General features: G+C 41.5%; 1 protein-coding gene across 1 annotated transcript in view; it reads right to left on the bottom strand.

The window, feature by feature from the left end:
- The window catches only part of FANCE (FA complementation group E), a 797,034-nt gene that overhangs the window by 252,276 nt on the left and 532,191 nt on the right, over positions 1 to 12,567 (bottom strand). The window contains exon 7 of the mRNA XM_044076581.1: positions 11,554 to 11,677. Coding sequence (XP_043932516.1) covers positions 11,554 to 11,677 — 124 coding nt within the window. The remainder of the gene's footprint in view (positions 1 to 11,553; positions 11,678 to 12,567) is intronic.

Genomic DNA, 12,567 nt, shown 5'->3' on the forward strand with positions numbered 1-12,567 from the left:
GGAACAGCAGTCTGACACACCCAAGCAGCTAAAGACATTCATTTTAATGTGTTATTTTTCTTAAAAGGCAATAAGAAGGGAAGCCACAACCACAGGACTAATGTCTATCGGAAGCGCTTCTTGCAATCGAAGATGTAAATGTAGCAACAGGCTACATCTTTTTCTCTTCCCTGTAAAGACGTGAAACACAACTAAACTTGGTGTCTGCACTACATCTGCTTAATTACTCGGCAGCAAATACGATTCAGATACAAGCAGGACTCTCAGTGCACATTTTCTTCCCCCCCAAAAAAAACACGCACTACTATGTTAGCTCAATGAAGGAAGCAACAGTTATGAAACTACAGTGGCATAAAATTAAGAAACGATCTTATTTTATTGAAGACAAGCTTGTTTCTTTGTCTGATATAGTAGTTGAACATGTTTTTTAAGTCAAGGAGTCAGTCAAAGGCACAATTGATGAATATGTTGGGAGGGTGCTTGCCTCCCCCTGTGATTCCAGCTCCCTTGTCTCCCTCCTGCAACAGGAGTGATCAAACCAAACCAAAATGTTGAATAGTTCTGTGAGGATCCAGGGATGATGAAGTCGTCCAGTGGCACTCAGGAACAGCGAGGAACAAAAGTATAAAAAGGGTCAAACTCCCAAACATGAACTTGGGTGTGCAATATCTCACTCAATGGCAATACTGACTACTACAATTCATTCTGTAGATATATTTAAGGAAGCTCTGAAATGCTTCAATTACCATGACATATTAGCACAATTCTCTTTATACTCAGCAGCCTACAAGTTGCTGCAAACTGACCAGTGTCTCGTTTTTAGAGCAAGAAAAGACCCAGTCCTATTTGGACATCCTATTTCTTCACAAAAACCTCACACATTAAAGACTTAAATGTAACCCAACAAATAAACAAGAATCGCTGAAGAGACAGTCTACTAACTCAATGTATTCCCAGCTTATGGCATAAGTTACCACTACACGTCAAAGTACTTTTTTGGTTACCTTTAAGGCTAGTCTTGATAACTGGATCATTAGACACAAATTTCTACCAGGGGTATCATGAACGGTCCTGTTCGATTTGGGAAGAGAGCACTGTTAAGTGCTTGGAAAGGGTGGTAAAAACTTTTAAGTTTGTTTGCTTAAAGGTATATGTGGATAAGTGAGTTACACTATGAGCTGTAATACCTAAAGATGGTAAAGACCCATCACCCAGCACCAGAGAGACTTTAGATACCACTGTATCTTTCTAATGTTGAGTTTTGCCAGGATAAAAGCCATGAGATAAAAAATCCTGAGGTATTCCCTCACAGTGATCGAAGTCCGAGTGGAAAACCTTAGAAACAGAACGAGACATATATTTATATTTTATGAGGAAGAATAGTTCTTGAAACTGAGATGTCTAGTTGACATCCCAGGAATGCAATCCTGTGTGAGACAGTGAAGAAAGAATTTGAATGTTCTCTTAGAATCCCATGTTGTGTAAGACATCTCTCACACAAGAGAGAGATTTTTGGCACTTTGTAAAAGATTCCAGGAAGATAAGCAAATTCACTAAATATGGGAAAATATGGATACCCTGTAGCCTGAAATAAGCTATAACTGGAGCTAGACACTTTGTGATCATTTTTGGTGCTCTTGGTGCAGTGGATTGTCCAAAAGGGTAAGGAAGAGAACTGATAATGTTATCCAGACACACAAAACCTTAAGAAACATCTGAAGTCTGGATGAACGAGGATATGATGATATGCATCTTTCAAGTCTAGTGTTACATTTCCTTCCTCGTTCGAGTTACCTGGTACAAGGTTGTCAAGTGACATCATTCTGAATTTGGGCACTATCACAAACAGATCTCCATGCATTTTTTTCTTTCTTTCTTTAGCATCCTTGTGTAACACCCTTCCCCAGCTTGAAAGGTGGAACTGGTTCTATCACTCCTTGGCACAGCATGTGATGAAGAATTGGTTGGAACAAAATAGTCTTATCAGAAGGATGCAGAATGACCCCTGGAAAGGAGGAATTTCCTACCGCTACCATCTGCAACCTTGATGAAAGAACATTTTTCAGAAACTGTCTGTTTGAAACTATCTGTTGCCAAAGAGAAAAATGAAGATTGAGACTTCCTGGAAGAAAAAGGGGCCCCACAGAGAAATATGAAGATTGAGACTTTCTGGAAGAAGGGGCCAGGATGAGGGAGTCAAAAGGTCTCCTGAATAGTCATTCACACTTGCTGGACTGTCTTTTGTTTTGGGAGGTTCAATACTTCTTTTTGAAACCCACTTACCATTTCTTCTCAAATGTCTGTTTACCAGTAAATTGTTTAGGCTGTTTATTTGCTTTTTACCAAAATTGGGTGAGCAGTTAGAAATTCCTTTGGAAAATATTTTCTGGATCAGCTTACCCCTTTCACCACACTTTTTTGATCACCTCTGCAACCGAGGCGGCAAACATTAAATCTCTATCAAAAGGTGAACTTAATATCTCATTTTTATCATCATTTGGGAAGTTCTGAGAATGCTGCCATGCAAGCCTACTTAAAATAGTACAAGTGACCATAACCCTGGAAGTCAGCACTCTTACACACATTCTATAAACAATGGAAGTCAGCACTCTTACACACATTCTATAAACAATGGAAGTCAGCACTCTTACACACATTCTATAAACAATGGAAGTCAGCACTCTTACACACATTCTATAAACAATGGAAGTCAGCACTCTTACACACATTCTATAAACAATGGAAGTCAGCACTCTTACACACATTCTATAAACAATGGAAGTCAGACTCTTACACACATTCTATAAACAATGGAAGTCAGCACTCTTACACACATTCTATAAACAATGGAAGTCAGCACACTTACACACATTCTATAAACAATGGAAGTCAGCATTCTTACATTCTATAAACAATGGAAGTCAGCACTCTTACACACATTCTATGAACAATGGAAGTCAGCACTCTTACACGCATTCTATGAACAATGGAAGTCAGCACTTTTATACACATTCTATAAACAATGGAAGTCAGCACTCTTACACACATTCTATAAACAATGGAAGTCAGCACTCTTACACACATTCTATGAACAATGGAAGTCAGCACTCTTACACACATTCTATGAACAATGGAAGTCAGCACTTTTATACACATTCTATAAACAATGGAAGTCAGCACTCTTACACACATTTTATAAACAATGGAAGTCAGCACTCTTACACACATTCTATAAACAATGGAAGTCAGCACTCTTACACACATTCTATGAACAATGGAAGTCAGCACTCTTACACACATTCTATAAACAATGGAAGTCAGCACTTTTGTACACATTCTATAAACAATGGAAGTCAGCACTCTTACACACATTCTATAAGCAATGGAAGTCAGCACTCTTACACACATTCTATAAACAATGGAAGTCAGCACTCTTACACACATTCTATAAACAATGGAAGTCAGCACTCTTACACACATTCTATAAACAATGAGTAGTGACTTGTGCAATAGAAAAAACTCATTTAAAGCACATTTTTTCCTCACAAGAAGAAACTACAGATAAAATATTTCTCAGTTTCACAATTAGTCAGAACAAACAAAAATATGAGCCTAACGATTCAAGATTCTGAAAATCTAAGTTGCAAAAGTATATACTTTTTTCCCATACCTATCAATAATTTTCTCATCCTTATCAGAAAGGATAGGATTGGAATAAACGCTATTTTCAATGGATGGGGGAATAGCAAATTCACAACTGGGGTAGTGCCTATGTCCCTTATGGACACGGGCAATCTGTAACCTACTCAAAGCATAGGCACAAACTCATGTCATCTGTGATAAAGGGAGATACTTCCAGCACAGCTACCTAGAATTTTGTAAATAATATGTCATGTTAACAGCTGCGTAGAAGCAGCTGTACCCACCAAGAAGAAATACAGAGCTAACTCAAAAAACAAGCCACCCTTGTGGAATCACAAAATCAATCGGGCTGTATAACAGAAGGAAGAAAATCATAGCAGCACCCAGCAGGATAAAAACACTCTCATCAAACTAAACAAACAACTCAGAGGACAAATAAAGTCTACCAAAGCCAAATTTGAGGCAAGTTTGGCGTCACAGGCCAAGGACAACCATAAAGTATTCTTTAGCTATGCCCACAACCTCAAAGGCAGTACACGATTGTGTGCTGAGCTTATTGTAAATGGAGCTACCTATACTGAGCCAGAAGATATAGCAAACCTCCTGGCTGATAAATTCAGCTCCAACTTTACTCCTCTCCCCCCCCAACCTTCCCTCAGGAAATATCCTCAAATATAACTCCCCCTACTATCACTAGGGAACAGGTCCTTAATGCTCTCTCTAAGACCAAGAGCACTGCATAAATGAGCCCAGACAATATCCAAGAATGACTTCTAAATAGTATGAAACATGATCATTTAACTGTAGCCTCTGATCAGGATTCGGGCCTCATTAATGGAGAAAGGCAGCAGTCATCCTTCTGCACAAAGGTGGGCCATCTACACACCCTGGACACTACAGACTCATAAGTCTCATTAGTCTTTTATATGTAACGCAATGGAAAGAATTATCATGGAGATGATTAAGAGAGATATAATAAACCTTGAGACACTGGACCCAACGCAGTTTGGTTTTGTCAAGGGCAGATCATGCCTATTCAACCTGGTGGACTTCTTTGAGAAGGTCACTAAAGCAATGGATGAGGGCAAAATGGTTCACACTGCCTACCCTGACCTGGCCAAGGCATTTGACACAATTCCCCACTCATGCATTGTTGACAAACTCAAGAGGTTAGGTACAAACCCGTATGTCACCCGGTGGATAGCCACCTGGCTCACAGACAGGACAGAGGAAGTCAGAATTGGGGAGTCCACCTCTACAAAGAGGCCAGTCACAAGTGGAGTCCCTCAGGGATCAGTCCTTGGACCACTCCTTTTTGGTATTTAATTCTCAGAAGTCAAGGCCAATGTCAGTGGTCTCTGGCTGACTAAATTTGCCGATGATTGCAAATTAGGAGCTGTCACTGAATCTCACACTGACACAAATGTTCTCCATGCCAGCCTTTCTCAGGTGCGCGTGTGTGTGTGTGTGTGTGTGTGTGTGTGTGTGTGTGTGTGTGTGTGTGTGTGTGTGTGTGTATGTGCGTGTGTAAATCAAACCAAAAAGTGCGTTCATGTCAGCCACTTGGGCAGGAACATGAAGCACTGGTTGGACAGAGAGGGTGCTGGAGGTTTTGGCATGGCCACTCAGCTGAGGTCTCCACCCTATAGCTGTGCCAGTGGGGAGTCTTATTGGGGATCTGGAGAAAGAGGGAGAAACCAGCCCTGGACTGATTGTGGTCTCTGTGTGCTCTTAAGGGAAACTGTATTTGATGCAGAGAGCTGCACCTGGGAATACTGTGTATGTAACTTGTCATCCTCCCAATGTACATCCCCCACTGCTGCCAGTGGAGAGGATTGAGCTCCTTGATTACTGTTGCCAGTGGTCTGGAGTCACACTATCCTCTCGCCCCTACAGAACGTATATTCCCTCTGCCAAGACCGACAAGAGTAGTTCGCCCTTGTCTGCTCAGAGGACCCCAACAGCTGCAGTGGAAGTGGTTAACCCCTGATCCATAGTGGCTGCAGGTGCTACACCAGAGGGATCCGGGGAAGAGAGTGGTCTGAGGTACAACAAATAGCCACACCAAAGTTACCCACCTGTGGCGTGGCAAAGGCTGTTTGCTTAACCTTTTCTTTTCGTGGCTGAAACAAGGACCGACTGTGGGATCAGTAGTTTGTTCAATGGTCAAGCTGAAAATGGTGCCTCTTTCTCAGGGAAGAGCAGCAGCAAATGCCAGTAAAAACCACAAGTCTAATCGTCATGTTTTTGACAGAAAAACACAATAAAATGCACTTTAATTTCTCTACAGAAAAAATGTTTTTAGTTACTTAATACAACTTTTAAACCAACAGGAAAAAGTTACACTCCCACTTCAAAGTATGATACAGTCTTATGACAGATCGTTAAAAAACAAAACTCCTTGCTTAAAATGACATTCCTAAAGATGAAAGTGATAAAATAGCAATGATATTTAGAAAAATGGAAGGTATTTCCTTGAAAGGAACTTATCTTCCCAGCAAAGAAACAACAGAAGCTGACTATCAGTCCTTGAAAGCCTTAGAGGAGCTTTCACTTTGGCAGAAGTAAAGCTCTGAAGGGTTTCACGACCAAACTTGTCTTAGTGAGCTCAGTTCGAGCTGCCTGACAGTTTGGGCAGGTGGAAGGTGCCCTGAAGCTTTAGAAGCTGGCTGGCTGTTATATTCTTTGCAGGATATAACCAGTACAGCTAAGACTACTGCAGCAGAAATCCATATGATGGGCATAGTACAGTGAACAATATGATGATCACCATGTTATTACTATTTGTTTTCTTTTCTAGTGATGCATACTTGCCTATGTGTTAAATGACAACTTATTTTAGGTGTTAAAAAAAGAATGTTACACTATGTTCCTACGTAATTCAAAGCAGTGAGTTAATATACATGCTGCTTATTTAAAATAAAAAATACAGCTCTGAACTTCCTTATCAGGTCTTCCCCCACACACATACAGTCTGTATCCCTATTCGGTTCACCTGGAGTTCCACGGCCTTAATGTACTTTGTGTGCTGTCCTCCCCACCTTTATCCAAACAAATTAGGTAATTTACCTTTACATTTCCCCAAGCAGCAAACACTAAATGAAAACGAAAGAGACTTGCAAATGGCTTAATACCTGTTTGCAGCAGCTTTTCCTCAGAAATAAGCAATGTTAATTACCCATCAGGGTTATGAGTGGCTGCTGAGGTAGCTTTGTAGCACTTATTACCATTCTGAAAGCAGCCAAAACAGACAGCATTTGTTTTGGAGATGGGATGATTAAGAAGGACTAATAAGGCAAAAGATATTTTTCAAGAAGAATTTTTTTTCTTCAACTGTGTTTGCTCCCCTCCTGCTGATTACAAGTACACTGTAGTGTACATAGCATACGTAGCCAACGTCCTTGTATTAATGGCTTCTGCCCAGCGGGACTTAGCCAGATGACTTATACTGTCCGGTTACTGCCTACGATTTGAAGCTACAACAAATAAAAATGAAGAAAATAATGAGGGTATACAGAGACTTTGCACATGGCCATATTTTTACTTGGCTGTGGGATAATATACAACGAATCCAAGGTAATATGAATGCCAGTGAGTCAGAAGAGCATCATACTACCTTAAGCAATGAGATTGAAATTAGACAAGTTGATGTAAAGGGTATGACGAATAAGCCCATTGGAGTTCACAACAGTTCAATGCTCGCTCTGGATACTGTGGTAAAGGGGAGGTGTAGAATCAGCTGGTCCGGGATTATCAGGAGCTTCAATCAGTACACAGGCCAACAGCATTGACCCCAATGTGCTAGGCCTAACGTTCACAATGCTTCTTTTCCGGGTCTATATTAGAACATTGAGGTTTCAAACCTTTGAATGTTCTAATATCGAACCCTACAAAGCGAAAGCTTAAAATATCGAAGCAACAGAAACCCAAATTCTTTCCTAGGGAAAGAATTTGGTTGTCCGTTTTTGTTGCTTCGGAATTTTCAGCGCTGTGGTGGAAAGTTACGGGTCGGGTTCAGGTAAGTGTGCGATTGTGTGGATGTGAGGGTTAGGTATGTGTACGATTGTGTGGACGTGAGCGTTAGGGCAGGTTAGGTGAGTTAGGGTTAGGGAATGGGTGAGGTGAGCGTGCGATAATGACAGACCTTAGGGTTAGGGTTTGAGTTAAGGTAAGTGGATAGTTAGTGGTGTGTGTATAGTTTAGTGTAGGGTTAGTTGTAAGATTTTAGGTGTATGTGTGTGGATTGTTGTTTGTTTGGTGTGCTTGTGTTGTGTGTATGTGTTTTGGAACAGCGATTTATTTCCCTAGGAAAACAAATCGCTGTTCTGACAGTTCGAGATTGTAAGCTTTCGCTTACATAGGGTCGATTAATCACCGTTCGCTTCTTTAAGCAGTCGGTGATCTAATATAGACCCTTTTTTCCAGTTTTACTGGTTCCTGTAAAGAAGAAAGGAAACATGAGAAGGAGCCAGTCACAGAACTGGAATGTGAAAAGACGGAAGACATCTATTTGACTGATAATGGTGACTATGCTGCACTGTCAGAGAAAGAGTTACAAGTACTCAATAAGGGCTTAACATTTGTGCCAAGTGTGGGTTTGAGTTTCAGTGATGTGATTTTAGATTTAAGGATGTTTGGGAGGAATTTAGAATTGAAAAAACTGTTTGGTGATAATGTTGCCACCCGTTCTGGTGAATCGATGCAACCGAGTGTTTTCAATCCACCGATCAGCCCAATTATTGAAACTTTTTTTAAGAACCTGAGAAAATGATATTGTGACATATTTAAATTCTAAGCATGGTGCAGTGTTTTATAACTTAATTGTTGGACAGAGGAATGCCTTAAGATCTCAAATGCATAATAGAGATATTACAATTAAACTTACTGATAAGGGGAGTGTGGTGGTAGTGATGGACCATGATTTTTATTTCAGCAAATTGCCGAATATGTTGAAAGATAGGACAACATACCAACAGCTCAACATACCAACAGCTCTCCTCCACTGAGGTGAAAATGTTGGTAGATAAGGTAAAACATGATTTACTTGTCTATAAAGAAAGTGGGCAAATTAAAGATGAAATATTTAGATTCATATGGATAGAGCATTCAGTGTTCCCACTGTTTAAGGCTCTTCCGAAAATACACAAGGACCCCGAGAACCTGCCCCTGTGACCTACTGTATCAGGCAGGGTTGGGTTATGGAGAATGCATTTATATTGGTGGAATCCAAGTTGAAAAAGGTATTAACCTACAACACACAGACTGAGCACTACAGAAGCCCTACAGTACCTACAACATACAGACTGGGTACTGCAGAAGCCCTACAGTTCCTACAACAGACAGACAGAGCAGAACAGAAGCCCTACAGTACTTACAACACACAGACTGGGCACTGCATAAGCCCTACAGTACCTACAACACACAGACTGGGCACTGCATAAGCCCTACAGTACCTACAACACACAGACCAAGGACTACAGAAGCCCTACAGTACCTACAACACACAGACTGGGCACTGCAGAAGCCCTATAGTACTTACAACACACAGACTGAGCACTGCAGAAGCCCTACAGTACCTACAACACAGACTGGACACTGCAGAAGCCTTATGGTATCTACAACAGGCACAATGAGCACATTAGAAGCTCTACAGAATATACAACAGACAGACTGGAAGAAGTTACAAGTCTTCTACCTTGCCCACCTTATCATGAAGGGGTTCACATCCAGATCAAAGGAGGTCATCGTGCCCCTGTACTCCTCCCTTATCAGGCCCATGATTGAGTACAATGCCCCATTTGGTATGTACCTCACCTGGCACTTACAACAGCTGGAGAGACCCCAGAAGTACCTCACCAAGAGGATCAAGGGTTTCCAACATATGTCATATGCTGCCAGGCTAAAGAAACTCCAGCTCTATTCAGTAGCATACCGCCTGCTCAGAGGTGATCTGTGCCTGACATACAAGGCCATGTCCAACCAGGAATTGATGGACATGCTCCACCTCAAAAAATCAAAATCCATAAGAACCACGAGAGCCAAAGATTTAAACCTCAGTACAAACATGAATAGAACATGCTGGAGGGACAGATTCATAACTCAGAGGCTTCCCATACTCTGGAACAAAATCCCAGTCCATGTTAGGCAGAGCCCCTCACTGACTCTCTTCAAGAGAAATCTTGACGAGTGGATGGGAGATCGTAGGTTTACCCCAGGGGTCACCCCTGTATCGCTACTTAACAGAGGCACAGTAAACTAATTTTAATAAGTAAGGGGTTCTTCAATGTGTCACTACTAGACAAAGGCACAGTATTCTAAATTTACTCTATACACCTTAGTACCACTACATGGGGTGGCAAAAGCCACATCTCTAGGGCTAGGCTTGGAAATGCCTCAGGGCAGATAGCCTAGTACTAAACTATGAAACTATGAAACAAAAAATAAAATAAAAAATAAAAAAATCTGTCATGCTATATGTCATCGTAAGAATCAGCAGATTGGCTGATTCCTCCAGGTGGAAGTAGCACAGAGGCAGAAAAGTGAAGCAGAATCAGAAGGGTACAGCCGATGCACAACAAGTTGAAAATATAGTGTTGGACAATTGCTTTCTTCCCAGGTGAAGGACCAGCACAGGTACAAGTAAGGCAAGATATGAATACAGGGGAGGACCTGAGAGCAGTACTCATGGGTCCTAAACTGAATCAGACCCTGAAGTCAATGTTCCAGTTCTGATCCAGTAGAGTTTCTATACTGGTACGGAATTAGTGTGTGAATACTGAATACTATGCACATCTCCTGACCATGTCGCGAGGAAATGTTGTGCCAGTAAACCCATACATGTAGTGCTGAAAGTACGAAGACTATGTAATACAGTCAGCCCAGCTGGGACCCACTTTGATACAAAGATATGTCTGTACAGAGAACATGAGAATCATCCAGGAACAAAGATAAGAATGTGCTCCACGGACCCTACTCAGAAGTGCTGGGAAAAAGGACAAGACAGATGCCACAGCTTCCAGTAGCCAGCATTTTGTCAGACCAAAAGAGGCCACATGCTTCTTTACCAAAACAATGCCATAAAAACATTATGATATGACTGTATTTCATGATGAACCTCCCTCCTTCCAGCCCTTGTTTTGTCAGTCATGCATGCAAAAGACAGTTCTTTTATTTAGTATCTTTCTAGTTGTGGATTAACTACTTTATCTGTTGTAGGACAGGTATCGTTGTCATCACAAGGCACTTACTGGGACATAAGCCACAGTCAGTACCAGGTCAAACAAATTAGGCATGTCACTGGACATGCACACTGAAGTGCCTCCTTTTCCAAACTTAATTTTTCGACTACACCAAAATGTTGGAAATGCTGACCACCACTATTTGCACATTTTCTAACTAGAGCCTCATGATGTATTAGTCTGTCCCCTGACTCGTGACTCTTCCAACTTTACAAAGTGAAGTCTACTTGCAGCCTCACCCTCTGATTTCACCAGGCAATGGACAAGACAACCCTGGGTCAATGCAGCAGGAACAAGTCATAAGGAAAGCACAACAACTGGACAGGGAGTACCCTTCATTCACAGTGCCACAATCTGTTTTAAACTCCTACAATGGTGAATGCCAGAGAGGACAAATACCCAACTGACCGGGTACATTTGGCTACTTATACAACATGCCCAGTGCTACTGCTGCTGAAGTATTAACACATCTATAATCACAGCCTCCTGGACACATGGTAGCATCTGGCCATCCCTTAAACAACTCAGATGTGCACTCATGACTGGAAGCCTGTAAAAACATAGCATCACTATTATTGTACCACTAGCTAAGGAAATGAAGTGCCCTACGTACATACACGGCCAGTGCCCTGCTGCAGCATTTTCAAAATTAGAAACATGGAAATCCAAGTACCTTTCTCTGAAGCCTGTAATATAGGCCCAATCAAAGCACTGCAAGTCGGGTGCGTATACTTCAAGCAGAACGATGCGAGTGCAGTTACAAGGAATCGTGAGGCTGGCTCAGTCAAACAGAGAATCTAAACAAAGAAAAAAAAGTCAATGTGAACATTTTACAAAAAAAAAAACTGTTACAATGAGACAACAGTAAGAATAATGTTAATGTTATAAGACTGAATACCACCAACCTATCAGGAAACAAAATGAGAAGAACAAACTGCAGCCACTCATCATTCCATGACCGATGCAACTGGATGACTATACAAACTACTGTCAAATGTACATCTGACAAGACGTCTGAACCAGCTGAAGGGCAGGTAGGTGTGTGTGTGTGTGTGTGTGTGTGTGTGTGTGTGTGTGTGTGTGTGTGTGTGTGTGTGTGTGAGAGAGAGAGAGAGTGTGTGTGTGTGTGTGTGTGTGTGTGTGTGTGTGTGTGTGTGTGTGTGTGAGAGAGAGAGAGAGTGTGTGTGTGTGTGTGTGTGTGTGTGTGTGTGTGTGTGTGTGTGTGTGTGTGTGAGTGTGTGAGAGAGTGTGTGTGTGTGTGTGTGTGAGAGAGTGTGTGTGTGTGTGTGTGTGTGTGTGTGAGAGAGAGTGTGTGTGTGTGTGTGTGTGTGTGTGTGTGTGTGTGTGTGTGTGTGTGTGTGTGTGTGTGTGTGTGTGTGTGTGTGTGTGTGTGTGTGTGTGAGAGAGAGAGTGTGTGTGTGTGTGTGTGTGTGTGTAGGAACGAACAACATACAAAAAACTGTCAACAGAGAAAAAGCATCCCACTGTATTTATCAAGTGTTATAAGCAACAGAGACCACAAAAGGTCCATGGCTATATCTCAGAAGAGACATTTGCAGGCACTGTGATATAATTACTTATCTGACAATAGGTCAGTTCCATTACCTTTAGAAACTTAAAAACATGCTGATGGAAACCACCAAACTGCCCACAATCCACCTGAGTGTTTTAGCTACACTTCTACCTC

This window comes from Protopterus annectens, chromosome 7.part0 (genome assembly GCF_019279795.1).
Source record: "Protopterus annectens isolate FY-2018-M chromosome 7.part0, PAN1.0, whole genome shotgun sequence".
Classification (NCBI taxonomy): Eukaryota; Metazoa; Chordata; order Ceratodontiformes; family Protopteridae; genus Protopterus; species Protopterus annectens.